This window comes from Stegostoma tigrinum, chromosome 7 (genome assembly GCF_030684315.1).
Source record: "Stegostoma tigrinum isolate sSteTig4 chromosome 7, sSteTig4.hap1, whole genome shotgun sequence".
Classification (NCBI taxonomy): domain Eukaryota; kingdom Metazoa; phylum Chordata; class Chondrichthyes; order Orectolobiformes; family Stegostomatidae; genus Stegostoma; species Stegostoma tigrinum.
Window position 1 is genome coordinate 76,403,972 of NC_081360.1, and position 23,676 is coordinate 76,427,647.

At 38.9% G+C, this 23,676-nt stretch overlaps 1 protein-coding gene across 1 annotated transcript in view; it reads right to left on the reverse strand.

The window, feature by feature from the left end:
* Positions 1-390: 390 nt before the first annotated feature.
* The window catches only part of LOC125454115 (low-density lipoprotein receptor-related protein 1-like), a 1,886,982-nt gene continuing 1,863,696 nt past the window's right edge, over positions 391-23,676 (reverse strand). Inside the window, exons 86-90 of the mRNA XM_048534492.2 lie at positions 19,368-19,481; positions 18,983-19,059; positions 12,200-12,290; positions 9,595-9,742; positions 391-7,204 (exon numbers count right to left, since the gene is read on the reverse strand). Coding sequence (XP_048390449.1) covers positions 7,064-7,204; positions 9,595-9,742; positions 12,200-12,290; positions 18,983-19,059; positions 19,368-19,481 — 571 coding nt within the window. The 3' untranslated portion in view covers positions 391-7,063. The remainder of the gene's footprint in view (positions 7,205-9,594; positions 9,743-12,199; positions 12,291-18,982; positions 19,060-19,367; positions 19,482-23,676) is intronic.

Consider the following 23,676-nt stretch of genomic DNA (forward strand, 5'->3'; position numbering starts at 1 on the left):
GGAGGGGAGAGTCTGGTTGGGATGCTTTTTGGAGGGTTGCCGTGGACTTGATGGGCTGAATGGCATCCTTCTATAGTGTAGGGATTCTATGACTCACCTTATCTATGATCCTCATAATTTTATAAACCTCTATATGGTCACCCCTCAACCTCCTATACTGAAGCAAATAAAAAGTCCCAGCCTATTCAGCCTACTTTTATAACTTAAACCCTCCATTCTTGGCAATATCCTACTAAATCTTTGCTGAACCATTTTCAGTTTAATAATAACCTTCCTATAACAGGGTGGCCAGAATTGCACACTGTACTTTGGAAGAGGGTGAAGGGTCTAGGTCTAAAACGTCAGTTTTCCTGCTCCTATGATGCTGCTTGGCCTGCTGTGCTCATCCAGCTCTACACCTTGTTATCTCAGATTCTCCAGCATCTGCAGTTCCTATTATCCCTGCCAAAAATATGTTAATTAACTTAGGCTAGAAGGTAATCTCAGATGGTGATGTAAGTGGGCAATATCATATTGGTTACCTACTATACACAGCACTAGATATTTAGTTCCATCGAAGTCAATGCAATTCAGATCAAGCAAGCCTACAAATGGGTAGTTTATAGTATATTCACCACTTTACACCCTTGCCTGAGGTAAATGTCTATCTGACTAAGTCCAATGGGAAGTAAGGAGAAACTTCTTTACCTAAAATGGTAGCAATATGAAACACACTTAATGTGTATTTGAGAAAGACAGAAAGCATGCGTTACGACAAAGTTAGATAAACACATGAGAGGAAAGGAATAGGTAACAATGATATGGTTTGATGAAGAAGGGTAGTAGGGGATCCATGTGGACTTTAAACACTAGCATAAACCAATTGAACTAAACAACTTGTTTCTGGGTTGTCTGCTCAATACAACCTGATGGTTGTAAAACTATTGATGCAGAGTGGGGATTATCAGTGGAAGACAAATGCAGAATTTGGAAGAATATTTTCATTTCAGTTTTGAATGTACTTTGGAAATACTGTGTCTGCTCTTCTTGGAGAAAAGAATGCTGAGAGAGGGATTTGGTTAAAGCATTCAAAATCATGAGGGGTTGGACAAAGTAAACAGGTGGAAAATGCTTACATTCATGAAAGGAGTGAGAATAAGAGGACGCAGATTTAAAGTCATTATTAAAAGTAGAGAAAGGAATAAAATGTTAAGTTTCCCTATGTAGCAAGTTGTTAGGATCAGGAATGCGCTGTATGGGAGTATGGTGGAGGTGGAGGTATTCAAAAGGAATTAAATGGAAATTTGAAAGGGAGAATGTTAACGTGTCTATTGGTCCCAGATATAATGGGCCAAATGGCCTCTTTCTAGGCCATAACAATTCTGTGATTCCATGTGGATAGGCATCAGAACACAAAATTCTTTGCCACAATTAGGTACTGAAGCAAAGACTCAAGGCCTTTGATGGTCGAATGGTTCTTTCTGTGCTACAATTTCTGTGCTTCCAGTACTTCACAATCTTATTTATTCAATGTTGCTTCTTAATTTCCTTAGTGTAACAATCTTTCTTCTTTATCATATTTTCAATTTTTTGAATCTTTATCATTTTCTCACTACATAAGGTACAGTTGAATCTTTCTTGGTAATTGTCACTTGTTCTCCGACAATATTTCTAACTCTTGTATTTCCCGCCAAACAATCATTTGTAAAGTTGAAACACAGTTAGGAAATAGTGAGATGGTGACAGGGAAAAAGATGGGATGAAAATTGGATGTGATGATTAAGGTACAATTGGAAGCTCGACTGACACATCAAGAAGATGAGATATGAGAATGAGAAGTAGATGAGCCCCAAGGAAGGCCACCCACTGCTGAAAAACAAAGTAATGCAGAAACATTGGAAAGATTGGTCTAGGTGACAAATTATCTTTCAAAGATTAGGTGAGTAAGTAAAGAGATAACAAGGTGTGGAGCTGGATGAACACAGCAGGCCAAGCAGCATCTCAGGAGCAGGAAAGCTGGCATTTTGGACCTAGCTGTGTTTTACAAAAGTGGCTACATTTCAAGAATTACTTCATTGACTGCAAAGCACTTGGAGCCATCTGGTTGCCATGGAAATGCTATATAAATGTAAATCTTTCTTTCAATTTGTCAAAATGACTGAGTAACAAAACAAACCGTTCAATTAAACTTTGGTGGTTGTTTACAATGAATTCATTGCTTTAATTTACTAAGTTGTATTTTTTACTGTGCCACCAATGACGACAAAGAAATTTCCCACAGGTGAATATTGAGCTATTTGGATCTGGCAAATAGCATCGGTAATAGGAAGTACTGACAATGAGTAATGAAAATGAATAATTACAGTCAGAAGTAAGCTGCTTGAGTTTGCCTAGAGCATAAAAGAGATGAATTTTGAAGCTGCATATATACTTTGAACCACTGAAGCACACAATGATCTACAGCAAATACTTATTTTCCCATTTGCTGACATTGTATATTGGTTGATTATTGCAGCAGGCTTCTTAAAATCTTGAGAAATGACCAAACTGTTTGTTTTCTGACCACAAGGTCAAAGTGACCCAATATCATTGTGTTTTCTCTCCATATACTGGAACCAATTAATCTTGCCAATCTTGTCAAAGTAAAGATAGACAACATATATAATATTAAAACTAGTGTCTTTAATCAAAAGCTTTAATGTTTCTGGCAGGAATACCTAGCTGATAACATGAATAAGTGAACTGTGTTAAATGACAACTGCAGTTTGAAGCCCTGGGATAGTTATTTCTACAATGCTTTAATCATGATTAAGGCACTAAGGAGGGAGGAAAATCTCGTAACTGCTGGGAAAACTGGAAAGGCCAGGAAAAGCAACGGTTTTGCTGAATTTAATGAAACATATTTCTTTTCTGTTCCAAGCTGAGAACCAGATAGATTGAAAGGTTGGCCTTTAGTAAGATGTTCAAGACATGGGGTAAAAGGCCACTGCGGGGACTTGAAGAGGCAGCACTGACGGAGCTATATATAACTGGTTGACCTGAATTTATTGTGATTATGAAGATCAAATGCTGATCATGGGAATGGGCGTTGGCTGACCATGAGACAAAAGGTGGTGGCTGTATGTCCGTGTAAGGAATGCCGTCAAACCACAGGGTGAGAAATCTGAAGATTGTGGAAATGGATACATGTCAAATATATGTCAGGTTATTTTGATGAGCAACAGGAAGTACACTGCTCATCCATTCCCATAATTAAGCATCAAAGCTAATTTCCAGCTTGTTCTCAGGGGTTATATTTCTCTTCTCATTGTTGGAGATAGTAAAGGCACAGCAACATCAAATTGGGCACAACTAGAAGACACAGTTGGAAATTTCTAAATCTTATGTGAAGTAAGCAAACTGGCATGATTTCACAATTTCATCAAATTATTTAAAAATCAGTGGCTGTGTCAACAAATTAATAGGAAAAGATTGGAATGATATTTGCCAAGTGCAGGTAGGTGTAAATAGTTTAGTTTGGGAACATGGCTGACATGGACTGGTTGGACCAAAGGGTCTGTTTCCATGCTGTATGACTCTGACGCTCTAACAATGAATGGTGAAGACTTCAGATAGGTATAGGAATTTTGGCACCATAGGGGTAGAAGGAAATAAAAATGTTATGATAGAGGGAAGTCAAAGACGGGGTATGAACGTAATTATAAGCTTAAAATAATTCTTAGGTTGCTGTTAAAATAAGAATGTTGATGTGGTAAGCTATTAAATTACGCATGGTCCGAGATATCCAGCTACTTTGAGTTGGGAAACATGGTTCTGTCCCTTGCACTGTGACAAGCAGGGAGAACTGAAACACTTTCAAACATAGGAATAACATGAAAGAAGTACAAATGCTTTTTTTTTGAATGAAAAAGCAATATGAAATGTATTAATTAGCATTAATGTTCTCCAGGTCTCAGATGTGAAGACATTAATAATAATGCTGTCATAAATTATTGTAAAGGGTGGCCCATTAGGTTAAAACAAAAAGATGCTTACCTTGGTCTATCTCATAGAACTTTCCAATTACAAAAAAGCACCAGGCTGATGCAATGTTTGAATGTACATTAGAACTATGCTACCAAATACCATAAAAAAACTAGTTTACCAGATTTTAATTTCTGTTATACTTTACAGCACAGAGAGAATTTGTAAGTCAATTTGCACAAATGATACCTCTTACTGCTGAAACATGCATTGTAGCAACTAAAGTTTTCATACATTTAGAAACTTTGGCAAGATTTTCTTCCTCGGCAAACCTTTGGTCCTTACAACTTAAAAAAAACCTGAAGATCAAATTAAAATATTCTGCACTATTTAACTGAATTGTAATTATTGTCATGCCCAACCAGTCAGGCAACGTTACAATAGTTAAGATCTAACATAAAAATGCAATTATTAATTAATTAACTAATTTTTAGTATCAGTAGATATTGCAAATTTCACACTGCCATTCAGCAACATGATGTTTCCCTTAACATCAAAAATTGTTCTTGTACATTACATTTGTTCACCTTCTTTGAATACACCTGAAGTTCCAATGTTGCTTATATGTTCTAAGTTTTGTCATTATTTATTTTGAATCATTGAATCAGATGAATACAACAGAATTACAGAATATGGTGCTTGTCTGAAACAGGTAGCAGTGGTCAAAATTGCTAAATGCCATAGATTATATGCTTAGAAGACTATCCGGACTCTTGGGTCCATTTTGCCATTCACAAGGTTATGACCAATCATCAATATCAACTTCATTACCCCACATTATCTTGATTAAATTAGCACGCCTAGGTTTTGTATCAGATTTCCTAGTAAGCACAACAAATTTCATCTGACAGAAAGTGCAAACTCTAATTTAACCCAAATATGAACACATTCAATGGTCCCTAAGAGTGATTGGTTTTGACAACTTCAGAAGTCTGTTGAAAATTGAGACACATTTAACTCCCTGTCCTCGAATTATTTTTATCTCTGGCCAGGGTTATTGAAATAGCTGTAGGGTGAAATTGTACTTTGCAATATTAATTGTTGGATACTTGAGTAAAATTGCTGTCTGAAATTTTAACATACATTAATCCATATAACATAACCAAGTTGATAATATTTCTTGTTAAAATAACAAATAAAAGAATATCATGGCCCAAAAATTGCTGTCAAAATAATGAGGCTTAGGTTGTTCACCACTACTAATACACATGTCACAGTAAATTTTGGTGAGCATGTTGCACAATTAAGTGTAGAAATCCAGAAGTTGGTACTGGAATATTTTTCTACTTTAAACAGGATGTCAACACTGCTGGCTAGGTCAGCTTTTGCTGCCCATTGTCCTGGAGAAAAAAATCGTAGGATTCTTTCTTGAAATTCAACAGTCAATGCGCTGTTGGTATTGTCTCAGTGCTGCTGGGAAGGGACTTCCAGGATTTTCATCTCATGACTTTGAAGGTTCAGTGATATCCTTCCAAGTTAGGGCAATGTGTACCTTGGAGGGGAACTTGCAGATGGTGTTCCATTCCCTGTTATCTTTGTGAAAACATCATCATAAAGTCTAGCTACTTATTCAATGGAACGTAGAATGGTGAAGTTTCTGTACTTGTGTGGTTATCAAGTGAATACGTCTTAAAAAGTTAGGTAATTTCAAGTCCACATTCTTAGTTAAACAACATGATATGTGTTCATTATTGGTAGTTAACCTTTCTAGCACTGAAAATTGGAATCTGATTCTGTCATGATTAGAATGAGGGCCAGGTGGATCTCATTGCCTATGAGTTGCTTGATTGGAGTTATTAATATGGACCAATCAGGGAGCCTTGGCTGACAGATATAAACTGGAGGTTCAGAGCTTCTCCTCATTCTAGGGATCGGCTCTGAGCAAGCTTTGCATGTGTAAATAAAAAAAATTCAAATTAGAATTCAATTTATTGTCATCTTAGATAGAAATAAAAAGGTGACTCAGTGATAGGATACCTGCCTCCTTGGAGTTATTTCAGATTCCTTCATGCTTTAATTATCATTTGAGAGTGTTTTTAATTATCTATCCTAATTTTTCATTCCCTCTCTTTACTGTTCAAACATAATCTTCCTCCTTAATGTTTGTTCTGTTAAATTTGCAGTAGTCTAATCTGATTAGCCGAGGGGATGCACAGTTACTTGCCCTGCTGGGGGCCCAGTACCATGGTCATATATAATCAACACTAAATTGATTTAGCCTATTTCATTGCCCACACAATTTGTTGATCTTTCACAGCAATTTTTGGGCCGATATGTGAGTTAACAACTTTGAAACTTAACATTTTTTTTTCCAATTGCAGGAATTCACAGGATCAGTTTAGACATTTGATTAGAATATGCAACATTTTATTTACTCAAACCAAGCCAGGTATAATAGAAACATATCAAAATCTCCTTCTCTTCTACACAAACAAAATGAAATGCAACCCATCAAGCATAGATTATTATTTTAAAATAAAAACAATGATGAGCTAAATAATAACCAAACCAGCAGTTCAGTCAGACCCTGAAATTTGATGTTTGATTTAAGTTTCAGTTGGCTGTTTGTTGGTTAACTATTTGAAGAAATGACCACATCAATTTCAAAACTGCTTCAAATGAGGTCATTTTTCTCTCCCAAAGACATCAGGTATTGAAACCAGTCATGGGAAAATCAACAGGGTCAAAAAATATTTATAATCAGAATTATTCATTAGTTGAAATTGTTGCAGTGGAGATTGTCAAATGTGCTGTACTTCCACCAAAAACAGAACTTGTATACAAGTGAAAAAAAAATTGACGTGGTTTTTCCAAGTACAGGATCAATACACTGGGAAATGCAATCAGCAGCTTTGTTTTATGTGGTTTAGTGCAGGTGGCTTTCCCAGTCCACTAAACAGAAATGTTGGACTAAGGGTCAGTCAAGAATCTTCAGCGCAAAAACACAGCTAAGTGCTGATGCAAAAAAATATAATCAGAACACTGTCATTACATAGAAAAATTAATCCTTTCTTTATACATTTATACAGTGTTTAAAAAAGATACAAGACTAAAGGGTTATCTAAGCAACAGTCTCCCGCTGGCCATCTGCTAGTTTCTTTGGAAGAAGTTCTTTCTTTTCCTCTGTGCTGACTAAGGAATTCCGGCAGTTTGAAGCATCCAAGTACAGTTTTGCATAAACAGGATTTGAGTAATTTGTCGGCTGCCGTAAAAAGAAAGGGCAGATGTCATATTATTGAATTCTGACTGTCACTAGATCCTTAGAGTACTGAACATGAGATGTTGAGTATACAAAACTTAAAAGATAATATTAATCTGGCATTTGTTCTCGGTACAAAAGGATACCATTATATATTATTCATTAAAATTGAAATATGCATGCCTGTAGCAACAGCCCCTCAAGGTCTGCAGAATGATACTTTTGGAATCAATTTAATATTGTGCTTATGACTTTGAATTTACATCAATCTTTCATGAGATTTTGGTATCTCTATTCAGAGTTACTTTCAAACCTATTAAACCCCAGTGACTGTCATTGCTAGAAGTAGTTTGACTTTACATTAATGTTGCAGTATATGCACTCAACAAGTTAAGGCAGTAACTGAGATAAATTAAAATTTTCACCAATTAAGATAAATGAAAATTTCCCCACTGAATACCACTGCATGTTACTCATATAATATCTACTAAATAGAATTGCTGTCTCCATTATTGCATACAGATGTCTTGCAGAAAAAGATATTTTGACTCATGGTAAGAATACGTATCTATTCTTGATGTTTCCAAATAGATATTTCTCAAGAGACACATGAAACCTTATTCACTGTAAGTGTTCCATCAACAATAATCCAATTTATGTCCAAGTGTTGCCAATTTTCTGCATGTTCAGTTCTTTGCCAATGGGAAAGAATTAAAACTTGCTCAAAATTCTAACAATGAGTTCTGACATTCTGAGTAGCTGTTTGCATTTCAATTTCACTGGAAACAAAAATCTAAGGATTGCATATCCTTGTGCATAGAGCAAGCAAATATACGTATTCCTAAATATATATAATGATCACTAAATGTGTCCAACATAGGCAGTGATAGTGTTTGTTGCAGAGATAGTATTGGGGAAAGCTGGAATTCTTATTTAAGTATTGAATCAGAAACCCATGCATTGGCTGCTGAAAATATTACACAACAGATCAAAATAAGATTTCAAGATGGATCTGTATCTGTTATGGATTATAATAAAAAATAAGTTTTTCATGGCATGTGAGCATCAATGGACAGGTCACTGTTCATTGTCCACCCCTAATTTCTTGAGAAGATAATGGTAAGCTGCCTCCTTGAACTGCTGCAGTACTTGTGGTGAGAGGTATACCTTCAGTGTTGTGAGAAAAGATGTTCAGGATTTTGATTCAACGACAATAACGGAAGGGGTAACACACTTCCTAGTAAGGATGGTGTTTGTGGCTTGGAAGGAAATTTGCAGTGGCAGTAATCTGATGCATGTGCTGCCCATGCCCTCCAAATGACAGGTCTGGAAGGTACTGTTGAAGCAACTTTAGTGACTTACTGCAGTGAAGCTTGAAAATGGTACACATTATTGATGCCATGCATTAGTGACGAAGGAGTGAATGTTAAAGGTCGTGGTTGGTGTATCAATGAAGTGGGATGCTTTGTCGTGGATGGTGTTGCGCTTCTTGTGTGTTGTTGGATCTGTACTCATCCTGGCTAGCAGAGAGCTTTCCATTACAATACTGATTTATGTCTTGTAGATAGTGAGCAGGCTTTGGGGTGACAGGCGGTGAATTACTCATTGCAGAATTTCTAGCCTCTGAGCTGATCCTTAATGATAGTAATTATATAACAGGCGTGGTGTCCGGACAACTGTAACACCAGGATGTTGATAATAGGGTGTTCTATGATCATGAAGCTGTTGATCATCAAAGGGTGATGGTTAGATTCTCTCTTGTTAAAGATGCTCATTGCCTGGTACTTTTGATGTAAATGTTGCTTGCCACTTATCAGTCCAAGCCTGGATGTTTTCCAAGTCTTGCTGCATATGGACTCTTTCAGTATCAGAGGAGATGGTGTTGAACATCATGTAATCATCAGCAAACATTCCTCCTTCAGATTTTACAATGGAGGGTATGTCATTGATGAAACAGCTAGTGCTGTTTGGCCCTAGAATACCACCTTGAGGAAGCCTTGCAGTATTATCTTGGTGTTGAAATAATTGACCTTGAACAACCATAGCCATCTCCCTTTGTACTACTCTAACTCATGGAGAGTATCCTTTCTGATTCCAAATGATTCCAGTTTTGATAGTCTTACAAGTTTACAGATTTACTTCATTTTAGTTGTGGTTCTATTGTGGTCATTAATATTTCCAGATCCTTGGCTTACAGGAGACACTGTGACTAAACCGTGAGTAAATAAAGTAAATAAAATAAATAAAGGAAATAATAAAAAACAGTGACAATCCCCTGTATTGATGTAGTGACAATTCAGCACAATTTTTATCAGTCCTTCTTCTAACTGCATGCAGACCATTAGCAAAATGGGTTCTTGGTTTCTGCAATTTTGCTGCTAGGGCATACATACCTTTTCCGAATCTAATGTAAAATCTGGATCCAGCAAACCTCCAGAATTTTCATGGTTGCGGTCAACTTCATACATGTTGTACGTTGGATTTCCGATTTCCACATTCATGCCTCCATTCGTCAGTGGGTGCCTTCGTACAATTTTCACACTAATGGGAAGTTACCAGATAATGTTAACATGAATTATTATTGCTCAAGGATTTGTATTAAGGTCTTTGTATTAAAGATATTTTCATCCCTGGGTCGGCAGCACAAAATGGGGCATTGGCCCAGGCTAGGAAAAGTGCCCCAGAAGATTGGATTTTCAATCCAGAGAGCAGAGTCCTTGGGCAGTGAGTGGGTGATCCTGGAATGAAAGCAGAAGCTGCTGGTAGTGAAGGTTGGCTGTAAGCAAAGCCAGCCTCTGTGCATTAGCAGCATATTTCAGTTTATTAAGAAAACAATGGAACCAATACACCTCTCTAGCTTTCACCTTCACCTCCAAACCATACCCCTCACATTCTCCCATTGTCCCATTCATGCTACACTATACCCTTTGCCTTCCCTACGGCCCTTCAGCCCATCGAGTCCACACTACCCTCCTTAAGAGTATCCACCCAGAACCTCACCCCTACCCCATGCCTTTAACCCTGCATTTCCCATGGTCAATTCACCTAACCTGCATATTCCTGGACATTATGAAACAAGTTAGCATAGTTAATACATCTAATCTGCACATCTGTTGGACTCTGAGAGGAAGCATGGAGCACCCGGAGGACACCCATGCAGATGTGGGGAGAATGTGTAAACTCCACATAGGCAGTTGACCAAGGCTGGAAACAAACCCAAGTCCATGGTGCAGCTGGGCAGAAGTGTTAATCCTTGTATACCTTTGTGATAACCCATTCCAAACTTCTGTCTTTCTGTGTCCATGCCAACTCATCTTGAGGATTCTCAACAGCCATGCTGACAGAAAATAAAGTTGTGTCTATTACTGTTACTATATAAAATAAACTTGCTTATTAAAAGGATTGAAACTCATTGAAAGCAATCTCTTACGAAAATCAACATTTATACTCTAAGTTGTTTGACGGCTTGGACAGCCCTTTGGCAACTTTGGCACTTTGCTGACGGGTTTAATAGCTTTGAAATTCCTCAAGAGTTTCTCGTCCATGTGGATGCTTAGGCATATTTTTGTCAAATTTTCACAATTCCAAAGGATACCTGACTCACCTTGCCCTTATTGTGTCTTACGGCTACCATCTCAATGTTACCTAATCTCCCTCCCCAAGATTCCAAGGATCATATCTACTGTAGCATTTCAGTTTTCCACGGGATTACACTAGCTATTGAATTTAGTTCACTGACACAGACCTGCTCTGACATATTCTACTCTGCATACTTTGAGTTTCAGTCACCGAGGACAGCAAAATGGGATTTAAATAACAGTTAATCATTTAAATGGCCAACCATCTCTACATACCATGGATGTGCTAATTCTTGGTATTCTTAGCTCACATCTGATCGGAGAGACAACATACCTGTTTCAACTTACTTTTGTACTAAGTTGAAAACCTCAATCAGGGAAGTTAAAAATCTCCGTCTAGGATGAGGGATATGTCAAACTGATGAAGTAGATTCATGGAGTTATATTGTACATTACAGTGGAAAGATTCCTGCTCTGTGTCTTAGTTGACTGGGGAAATAGGAAATTACATCCTTACAATTTTTGGGGATGTCTGCCATTTTGCCTCTCTATCACCGAGAACATCTGGGTTTTTATTAACTTTTATTAAACTTTTTATGAATTGGCAGCTAAAAGATCAGGAATATACCAGTTGATCAAGTATTCTGAATAATCGAGAGGTCCACATATTCAATAGTGGGCACACACTAAAGAAGAGAAACGCAATGAAGAGGGTGTGCAGATCACCGTTATACTATATTTACAGCATAAATAACAACTAATAATATAACATTGCCTTAAATAAAACTTACTGACAGAGATCGTTCTTATTTGCACCCTCAAACTGAATACCCAATTGACCAGAGATTGTGGTATTTGAGGAGAAATTGACAAAATTGAATCAACTGTTGATATTTCATGTGGACATATGATTGAACAACAAATATTTTTACACGGACGTAAATACATTTTTAAAAACTACAATAACTGGACAGATAAGTACAGTAAACTGTGTGGTATTTCAGGTTTGTAATTTTTGCTGGTTTGTCAAGAGTGCTGGTTCATAAGTTGCTGATTAAAACAAAGTGTGCTTTATTTTCTACTTTAGGCTGTTGGTATCAACCACATGAATTCCCAGGTGGAGAAAGATACAAAGTAGCAATTTTTCTATTCTAATGCGCAATCTGCCTCCATGAATCTTTTTTCAGCAGTCTGATTTATTTTCCCTTCCAGCCTGTCTTCCTTGACTGAGATCTTTGGCCTCCCTGATTGAGATTTTCAATTTGAAACAAACATTAGTTGAAATAAGTGTGCTGTATTGCCAGTCACAAGTGAGCTGAGAATGCCTGAGCTCATTTTCCATGAAATGCTTCCAGCAAGCAATACACCGTTTCATCATTCAGTATTATTCCAAGAATGAATTACAGCCCAAATCAGTTACCGTTGTCTTCTTTTGAAGATGATTATTCCAACGACGACTGCAATAATCAGAAAAACTAGGATAACGAGTGGTACAATAAAAGTGATGTTTCCTGGAAGAGATGAACAAATTTAGTCCACATTATTGAAATGAAACACAAATGCATTGGAAGCAGTTCAAAGAAGGTTCACTAGTTCTGAGGAAGGTTCTGAGAAAGTTCTGAGCAAGGGTCACTGGACCCAAAATGTTAACTCTGTTTTCTCCTCCACAGATGCTACCAGACCTGCTGAGCTTTTCTAGCAACTTTGTTTTTGTTCACTAGACTAATGCTTGGCTTGTCTTATGAGGAAAGGTTGGACAGGCTGGGCCCAGTTCACAGAATCATAAAATCCCCACAATGTGGGAAGACCCCATTCACACTGTACCTCCCTGGACACTACAGGGCAACTTATCATGGCCTATCCACTTAAGCTGCACATCTTTGGACTAAGGAAGGAAACTGGATTACCTGGCAGAAACTCCCGCAGACATGTGGAAAACATGCAAACTCCACACAGATTGTCACCCAAGGCGATACCAAATGTGGGCCTCTGGCATTTTGAACTATCGTGTCAACCCACTGCCAGATCATTCAGCGGTTAGAAGAGTAACAGGTGACTTGATTAAAATTTGTGGGATCTTAACAGGATGTAGGTGGAGAGGATATTTCCTGTTGTGAGAGAACCATGAATTAGGGATCACTGATTTAACGTAAGACATTTCCATTTGAACAGAAATGTGATTTTATTTTTCACACAGGGCTGTGTGAATTTGAAGCTCTCTTTCTCAAAAGGTGATGGAAGAAGATTCCCTGTGTGTTCTTAAGGCAGAGTTAGACATATTCTTGAAATGCAAGGAGCTGAAAAGATGTAAGGGTATGTGGGATTGTGGAGTAATCAGATCAGCTATGATCTTATTAAATGGTGAAGCATGCTTGAGGGGCTGAGTGACCTATTTCTGCACCTAAATCTTAAATTTGCATGTTCCATCAAATATAATAGTAAATAGACGTTTCCCACAGATGTGCTTTTCATGTCAAGAATGAGCACATATTGACTATGCTTGTCATTGAATTTACAACAATGGCATTATAGCATAACATTAAGAATAAAGTACTGCATATTGCAAGAAAAATCTGTTGGTTTACCTCCTGTAGCTTCAAATAGGCTGACCTGATGACTCAGGAGATATAAGTTACAACTGATTCATAATTAGTATTAGAAGCAAGGATAAGCAGCACTCTACAGTGTTTGGATATGTGAATATATGGTCTAAACCATGTACTAGGTTGCTTTGATTTTTTATGTATGGCATATGATCACCACAGAGACTAACAAAATTTAAGGAATTCAAACTTGTAGTTTAGAACTGGCCAAATGACTCAAGATTTCAAATTATAGTTTTTCTTCTTTCTATCAAATGGCGAAAAAATAACTTGAACAAACGCTATTTCTTTCTTTGGGCAACTTATACATTAAATTATAAAAAGGAACATTTACATCTAAATCCATCACAACCCAAGCTCCTTTCAGCAAACAGTTTAAACTTGTTCTCAGCTTGCCACAAAGTAAACCTTGAATAAATAGGTGTTTTCTTAAGTTTTCAGAGATCTTTAAATACCACCCATGAAATAAAACTTATTTCAATGACTGTTCTCCTGTGGACATGCCAGGATGTATCTCCCAGAATCTAATGTGGGTCTTTCTGGCAAAGCCTATAACCTGATCTGAAAATGGCTTCTTCCGCAATCTTCTCTATTGCATTGCCAAAAATATTAATCTTGTGGTTCACTAGAAATACCAATTAGTTATGATTGAACTTAACATCCTTTCATGGTGCAATTAGTTTGTAGCACAACTGTTTACAATCCGACATCAACAACACCTCACTTGGATCTTGGGAAACATTATATTGAAGAGTAAAACCTTGCACTTTTTTCTCAATAATACAACCTAAGCCTTCCTTTGAACTCTACCAATGAAATTATCCAGACATAATGTAGGGTGAATATCAGAACATGTGGCAAGTCACATGACACTTTTCATTTACCCTACATTTAAAACTTACAGTCCCAAACTACAATAATCTTACACACTCACAATGGTAACATAAAATATAAAGTTTATTTGATGTTAATGTGTGCAAATTTTATACAGCAAATGGGGGAAAATATTGCTAAAAATTTTTAAAATGTCAATGAAACAGGGCAATAAAAATATCAGCGTTTGCAAAAATGTCACTAAATAGGACTCAGCAAATACATTTTTAAACATCATCAGAATAATTTAAAATTAATGACCAAGTTAGAACTTCTATAAGTTATGTAATGATGAAAGCAGTGGGGTGAAGGTACAGGAGAATTTCAGTAGGTTTGGCAGCATCTGTGGAGTGAAAACAGAGTCTCTGTTTTGAGTCCAGTGACCCTTCTCCATGACTGTGGAGAAGCAAAAATTTTCCTTTACTTGTTCTGGCTTCCCGCGGGCATAGATTTGAACGTTTTCTCACTTAGCTCCATTTCAGGAGGCACAGTGGCTCAGTGGTTATCACTGCTACCTCACAGAGCCAGTTACCCAGGTTCAGTTCCACCCTCGGGTGACAGTCTATGTGGAGTTTCACTGCCTCTTGTCCATTGCATTCTCCTTAGACAAGAGGGAATAAACTTTATCTGACAGCTTGATTTGCAATAACAGTTCATTGTTGGATTGCCCATTTTAACTGCTTTACTAACCATTTGAAAGAGGTAAAAATGGTATTCTCCTCTCAGTCAACAAATGTAGGGATTACATGAGGGAACTTCAGTTCTTAAGCCCCTTATTCAAGTTAGATATGGTTCCTGCAATACAATTACCCTCAGAGGAATTTTCTCTTCTCAACTCATGTTGTCCCAATGTAAACTTGTTTCACCGCCCCCCCTCCACCTTCCTTGTCTCATTTGCTCATTTACTCTTACAGAAAACTCTTTTGAATTTCCTTTCCTGTCTGTCCTTATCCTTTTCAGCCTCTTACCCTGATTGCTAAAATTCCTGTTTCTCTATTTTTCTGTTGGAATTCCAGTTCTAAAATTAGCGGTGACAAATTTAATTTACCTGGTTCGCTATTCTCAGTGTTGACCTCTCAATATTTCACTATAACTGGCAACGTCAATTTATCTGGCTTTTAGGGGGTATAATTCACCTTAATGTGCCCACTTACTTTTTAGAACTTTTCCAAGGATGAAACCTTTAATTTTTCAGAAGTTACGTCATACTGGGATAGAACCAACACAGGCAGTGCAGCCTTGCGCTTGAGGGCCCACAGGCACTCCCTGTGAGCCACAGGACACCACGAGCAGTGAGCTCTGGAGCAGCATATGGGAAGAAGACCCGGTGCAGCAGGCAGGCAGCAAGTCCTGGGTGGAGACCAGTGTGAGAAGGCAATCCTAACCTTCAAACTTACCTTTGAATAGTGTAACATTAACTCCTAAATATTTTCCTATTTTTAACTTATTTTCAACTGTATAATTAGGCAACTACTTCTATTGTGCTCCTGAGATGCTGCTGGGCCTGCTGTGTTCATCCAGCCTCACATTTCATTATCTTGGATTCTCCAGCATCTGCAGTTCCCATTATCACTTCTATTCCACTGCTGTATTCATGAATCATACCTAGGTACTTGTACCTAGGACGTCGCCAAAGGAGGCAGACATTGTAAAAGTTTTTCACTGTGTTCCTCCAATGGAGTGTATGTGACAATAAAAGGATATTGTATTGTATTGTAAAAATATTAAAATCAAATTGTGGTGATTATAACAAGGTCAGCAACCTGGACCTCACAGCATAGGAGTTCCCTGATTGGACCAGGTTAACAGCCTCAATCAAGGAGCCATGGCTGACAGATAAAAAGAAGTGTACCAGTGATTGTGACACTCTCGGTGCTCATTCTTGTAAGGCTGTACTAGAGTCAAGGACTTTCTACATATAAATAAAGGTTATCTTAAGTGATGGGAAATGAATCTCTGAGGGGTTACTTCACAAATGATGAAGTTTTAGTATTTTAATACTACAGTCATGAGATACCGTTTTTGCAGTTTATTAACAAGTCTTGAAGGAAAATTATTTCTCCCACTCCCAAATTGTTTCATTTGCTTTTTGGATCTTATTACTTAAGTCATTATTTGTTATGGCAAGTTGAGGAGGAGTGAATTGGCCCCATCTGATCAACCCCCTCAGCTAGTCACAACAAATACTCTTACATTTCCTCTTTCACATGCGCTATCACACTTCATTAATGATTTAATTCACTGTTTCAAAATTGAAGAGCCAATCATAAGATTTTTTTGAGTAAAAGAACAAGGAACGTTGTCACTTGCTAATCACTGGTGTAAAATTTAAAATGTATAGTATATGTAGAAAAAAAAGGGGAGCAAAAATATACAGTTTTATAGCTCCTTAGAGTCTGAGAGGTGTTGGTTTTATCCTGAGATCATGGTTGTTTCATTGATGACATTCATCTGCAGTAGCGAAATCTAAATCTTTGCATTGCCAGTGAATGGATATTTCTACAGTTTGGTTTTGTTGACACAGAGAATAAGAAGAAAGAAAAAGATAGGGTATAAAGAAACAGAGAGAGAGAGAGAGAAAGAGCAAGCCTTACAGTTCTGTAGTTATGAATCTACCTTTTTTTCTCTGTTATCTAAATGCTGTTGTCTGGGATAAAGTTTACTTGAGTATTTTTGTGTCTATCTGCATTATTATTTTCAAGATAGAGAAATTTGTTGGGAATTTTACACATACATGTACGCGCTTACACATACACACACACACACACACATCTGTGGGGTGAATCATTTCATCGATGATACTTGCTTAATGACAGATACATTTTATTTTGTTCAAAAAATACACACAATTTGCAGTCACACTCGGTCAGTGTGGCATCTTATAAATTTCAGTTTTCAAAATAAAACTAGCCTGATTCTATGGTTAAATTCTGAAAAAAAGAAGATTCTGAATAAAGCTTCACACTCACAATACAGTGTCTGTCCTGAGATGTCACCTTTTGTATATTCCTATGGCTCTGCCTGATTGCCATGATAGCAAAGCGCTGACATTGACATTATAAACACTTTACAACACTCTTGGTCAACTGCAGAGCCTTATCATGTGACACTCCAATCACATCAGTTATATGATCTTTTGACCTGTCTGTCTTTGATCTCTCTGCCTATAAATTCTATATCTGTGTGCACCTGACGAAGGGGTTGTACTATGAAAGCTACCATGACACCAAATAAAAACCAAAAGAACTGCAGATGCTGTAAATTAGGAACAAAAATAAAGTTGCTGGTAAAGCTCAGTAGGTCTGGCAGTAGCTGGGGAAGAGAAAACAGAGTTAACATTTCAGGTCTGGCCACCGTTCCTCAGAATGGATTCCAAATAAGCCTGTTAGACTATCATAATAATAAAATGTGAGGCTGGATGAACACAGCAGGCCAAGCAGCATCTCAGGAGCACAAAAGCTGACGTTTCGGGCCTAGACCCTTCATCACCTCTCTGATGAAGGGTCTAGGCCCGAAACGTCAGCTTTTGTGCTCCTGAGATGCTGCTTGGCCTGCTGTGTTCATCCAGCCTCACATTTTATTATCTTGGAATCTCCAGCATCTGCAGTTCCCATTATCTCTGTTAGACTATCATTTGTGATTGTGTCATTATTGATTGTGTCAACACTGGCACCTTCACATCATGATAATTTTCATACTCAGTGGTCAAAAATCCAGAAATATGTAAATCCATCAGATGGTATAGATGTAAGTGACTAGTTTCACTCAGCTTGATGACATGCTAATTTCAGTTCAGGTTGGGCCTTGTCTATTAATGGTTTCACGCATTGCCTCAACCTGTGATCAGGTGCTCACTTTGACCATTTTAAGTTTGTGTTTTTCCTTTTTTAAAGTTACTTCAATCTACAAAAGGCTCCAGGCATTAAAAATCAAATGTCATAAGTGAAACATTTTCCTACTATTATAACCAAAAATTTCCTTTCTTTGCTCTTACTTTAACTTCTGTGCATCTCGTCTTCCTGGGCTTTCTCTGTAGGGCTTTTTTTTGTGGGAACATAACATCAGTGTGCATGCTGTGAGAAAGAACTGGTTGGATTGCAGTGTATAGAGCCTCACTTTCTTAAAAATGAGAAAGGGCTGAATGCTGAAGGGTAGACTCATTCCTGACTTGTCAACTGATGGCTCTTTGAAAGCAATCTTTGTAACAGGTTGACATTCAGCAATGCTGCTGGACCTTCTTCACATTATCTTCACAAAATATTTGTGTCAAAAAGACTGACGTGATATGTTCAGTCATATTTTTATTCCACAACCTCTCTGGAAAAATATCTAAACGTTTACTGAACTACCATGGCAACTGTATTCTTCTGAGCTCCTGTTCAGGTTTAGTTGTAGCTACCAATAGAGAAAGCCTTGTGAACACTACATAATATGGGTCAGATACTAGGTTAACAATTGCATGTTTACTAAAACTAACAGTACCCAGAATCAAATTGAATGAAAAGCTAACCTTTCAGCTGGAATGTCAAAGTAATAAACTGAAGGATTTAATTCTGTCATGTGTTAAACATTTTTCAGCTGTAGGTCGGCACAACATCACAAAGTTTTTATGCAGCCCAATAATCCATTTACCCTGGAAGATTGCCCTCAAATTAACAGGGACCAATGTCTAATGAACGGAAGCTGATATCATCGACAACAGTAAGACATGTATTTTCATTACTTACTCCCTGTGGTATTCTCAGTTTTGCTGCTCTTGGGAGCTGGTCTTTCACACTGTGTACCCGACCATTCATCAGAACACCTGAAATGAACCAATTAAGGATGTAAAATTAATGTACAGCAACTGTCACAAACACCAGTGGAAGAGCACCGACAGATATCGGCAAAAGTGAACAGCATTTAGGAGCATGCAGTAAGGATTAGACAGCAATTTTGTTTAAATAGCAATGCATTGCGAAGATGATTAGCTCTGATATAGACCATAGCATGCCATGCATAAAAACAATTAATTTACTAGGCTATGGAAACATGCCACCAATGCATGATGAGTCTGCTGGATTTCAATGTTTTATAGCAAAGAATGGTGTCTGGCATAAGGTCAAAACCTACTTGCACTGAGGCTCATTAAGTGCAGTTAAAGTGCAAACCCCGCCATTTTGACAGTAGTAATCACAAAGGTTCATTTTCTGGTCACATCGATCACTTTTAAACCCCACTGTACATCTGCAGAGTTATAGAATACAGTTGAGATTAAAATGCTGAATTGTATTTTAAAGTAATTTTTGATCCCCTTTACTGATGCACATTTTATTTTATTAACGGGAATAATTTTGTCGAGTCGAATACATCTAATTAATTCATGAGGATTGTTATGCAGAAAAAAAACCCTTTAATTTGCATCAGAGAAAATTTCACTCTGGTCCCTTCATCAACCATTTTCATGTTACCGTCGTGTAGGAGTACAGTTGGGGAATATTTAGATTGGATTTAGTTAAATACTGTACGGTAATGACATATCGATATTTGCACAAACAATTAGACTAGTCTGGAAGAAGTTGCAACTGGCTGCAGAGTCTCAAATTTGAGAACATAAAAGTCAATCCAGATCCTAAGTCCTAATAATCATTCAGTGATGCCTGCTGGAAAATATGCAAGTTTGGAGATCGGGCAAATAAAATCTAGGGTTAGTTGCGATCTCCCCATAAATAAATAATTCAAATATTCACTTTGTACACAGAAAATGGAGATCTGTGCAAGGCGTGAAAGCACCACCTTGCTAGTCCCTGGTGAACCTCTCCTGCCTCATACAATAACATCTTTATAAGTATAAGTAAAGAAATGTCCCGAAAAAGAGATTATCCTGGATTAAAATCACAATAGCAAAATGGCAAAACAAACAAAAATCATGTTTTAGGTGCTTTTGTGTTCTATAGTAATTTACAAATTGAGAAAGAAAATGTATCAGAGATAGTAGGAACTGCAGATGCTGCAGAATCCGGTGGGGGAAGGGGAGATTTTGAAGCTGGTGAAGTCCACATTGGCACCAGAAACATGGGTTTCTCATGGGCAGGAATGGTTGCTGGATCTTCCAGGGTTTAGAACATTTAAAAAGAATAGGGAGGGGGGAAAAAGAGGAGGGGATGTAGCACTACTAATCAGAGAGGGTATCACAGCTACAGAAGCTTCCATTGTCGAGGAAGATCTGCCTACTGAGTCAGTATGGGTGGAAATTAGGAACAGCAAGGGAGTAGTCACCTCGTTAGGGGTTTACTACAGGCCCCCCAATAGCAGCAGGGAGATTGAAGAAAGCATAGGTCGGCAGATTTTGGAAAAGTGTGGACGCAGTAGGGTTGTTGTAATGGGTGACTTTAACTTTCCTAATATTGCTTGGAACCTCCTTCGAGCAGAAGATTTGAATGGAGCTGTTTTTGTAAGGTGTGTTCAGGAGGGTTTCCTAACGCAGTACGTTGACAGGCCGATGAGGGGAGAGGCCATTCTAGACTTGGTGCTCGGAAACGAGCCGGGGCAGGTATCAGATCTTGTGGTGGGAGAGCATTTTGGTGATAGTGACCATAACTGCCTCACATTCTACATAGCTATGGAGAAGGAGAGGATTAGGCAAAATGGGAGGATATTTAATTGGGGAAGAGGAAACTATGATGCGATTAGACATGAGTTAGGAAGCATGGGCTGGGAGCAGTTGTTCCATGGTAAGGGAACTATAGACATGTGGAGACTGTTTAAGGAACAGTTGTTGCGAGTGATGAGTAAATATGTCCCTCTGAGACAGGCAAGAAGGGGTAAGATAAAGGAACCTTGGATGACGAGAGCGGTGGAGCTTCTTGTGAAAAGGAAGAAGGTAGCTTACATAAGGTGGAGGAAGCTAGGGTCAAGTTCAGCTAGAGAGGATTACATGCAGGCAAGGAAGGAGCTCAAAAATGGTCTGAGGAGAGCCAGGAGGGGGCACAAGAAAGGCTTGGAAGAAGGAATCCGGGAAAACACAAAGGCATTTTACACTTACGTGAGGAATAAGAGAATGATCAAAGAAAGAGTAGGGCCGATCAGGGATAGCATAGGGAACTTGTGTGTGGAGCCTGAGGAGGTAGGGGAAGCCCTAAATGAGTTTTTTGCTTCTGTCTTTATGAAAGAAACGAACTTTGTAGTGAATGAAACCTTGGAAGAGCAGGTGTGCATGCTGGAATGGATAGAGATAGAGGAAGCTGATGTGCTGAAAATTTTGTCAAACATTAAGATTGACAAGTCGCCAGGCCCGGACCAGATTTGTCCTTGGCTGCTTTGGGAAGCGAGAAATGCAATTGCTTCGCCACTTGTGAGAATCTTTGCATCCTCGCTCTCCACTGGAGTCGTACCTGAGGACTGGAGAGAGGCAAATGTAATTCCTCTCTTCAAGAAAGGAAATAGGGAAATCCCCGGCAATTATAGACCAGTAAGTCTCACGTCTGTCGTCTGCAAGGTGTTAGAAAGGATTCTGAGGGATAAGATTTATGACCATCTGGAAGAGCATGGCTTGATCAAATACAGTCAACACGGCTTTGTGAGGGGTAGGTCATGCCTTACAAACCTTATCGAGTTTTTTGAGGATGTGACCAGAAAAGTTGATGAGGGTCAAGCTGTGGATGTGGTGTATATGGACTTCAGTAAGGCATTTGATAAGGTTCCCCATGGTAGGCTCATTCAGAAGGTCAGGAGGAATGGGATACAGGGGAACTTAGCTGCTTGGATACAGAATTGGCTGGCCAACAGAAGACAGCGAGTGGTAGTAGAAGGAAAATATTCTGCCTGGAAGTCAGTGGTGAGTGGGGTTCCACAGGGCTCAGTCCTTGGGCCTCTACTGTTTGTAATTTTTATTAATGACTTGGATGAGGGGATTGAAGGATGGGTCAGCAAGTTTGCAGACGACACAAAGGTCGGAGGTGTCGTTGACAGTGTAGAGGGCTGTTGTAGGCTGCAGCGGGACATTGACAGGATGCAGAGATGGGCTGAGAGGTGGCAGATGGAGTTCAACCTGGATAAATGCGAGGTGATGCATTTTGGAAGGTCGAATTTTAAAGCTGAGTACAGGATTAAGGATAGGATTCTTGGCAGTGTGGAGGAACAGAGAGATCTTGGTGTGCAGATACATAGATCCCTTAAAATGGCCACCCAAGTGGACAGGATTGTTAAGAAAGCATATGGTGTTTTGGCTTTCATTAACAGGGGGATTGAGTTTAAGAGTCGTGAGATCTTGTTGCAGCTCTATAAAACTTTGGTTAGACCGCACTTGGAATACTGCGTCCAGTTCTGGGCGCCCTATTATAGGAAAGATGTGGATGTTTTGGAGAGGGTTCAGAGGAGGTTTACCAGGATGCTGCCTGGACTGGAGGGCTTATCTTATGAAGAGAGGTTGACTGAGCTCAGTCTCTTTTCATTGGAGAAAAGGAGGAGGAGAGGGGACCTAATTGAGGTATACAAGATAATGAGAGGCATAGATAGAGTTGATAGCCAGAGACTATTTCCCAGGGCAGAAATGGCTTGCACGAGGGGTCATAGTTTTAAGCTGGTTGGTGGAAACTATAGAGGGGATGTCAGAGGCAGGTTCTTTACGCAGAGAGTTGTGAGAGCATGGAATGCGTTGCCAGCAGCAGTTGTGGAAGCAAGTTCATTGGGGTCATTTAAGAGACTGCTGGACATGTATATGGTCACAGAAATTTGAGGGTGCATACATGATGACCAATGGTCGGCACAACATTGTGGGCTGAAGGGCCTGTTCTGTGCTGTACTGTTCTATGTTCTATGTTCTATGTTCTATACCATTGGGCTGCAGGGTTCCCAAGCGGAATATGAGTTGCTGTTCCTGCAATATTCCGCTTGGGAACCCTGCAGCCCAATGGTATCAATGTGGACTTCACCAGCTTCAAAATCTCCCCTTCCCCCACCGCATCCCAAAACCAGCCCAGTTCGTCCCCTCCCCCCACCGCACCACACAACCAGCCCAGCTCTTCCCCTCCACCCACTGCATCCCAAAACCAGTCCAACCTGTCTCTGCCTCCCTAACCTGTTCTTCCTCTCACCCATCCCTTCCTCCCACCCCAAGCCGCACCTCCATCTCCTACCCACTAACCTCATCCCACCTCCTTGGCCCGTCCATCTTCCCTGAACTGACCTATTCCCTCTCTGCCTCCCCACCTATACTCTCCTCTCCACCTATCTTCTTTTCTCTCCATCTTCGGTCCGCCTCCCCCTCTCTCCCTATTTATTCCAGAACCCTCATCCCATCCCCCTCTCTGATGAAGGGTCTAGGCCCGTAACGTCAGCTTTTGTGCTCCTGAGATGTTGCTGGGCCTGCTGTGTTCATCCAGCCTCACATTTTATTATCCATCAATTTTATGTGTTTTTTTGCTGGCAACAGTAATTTTAG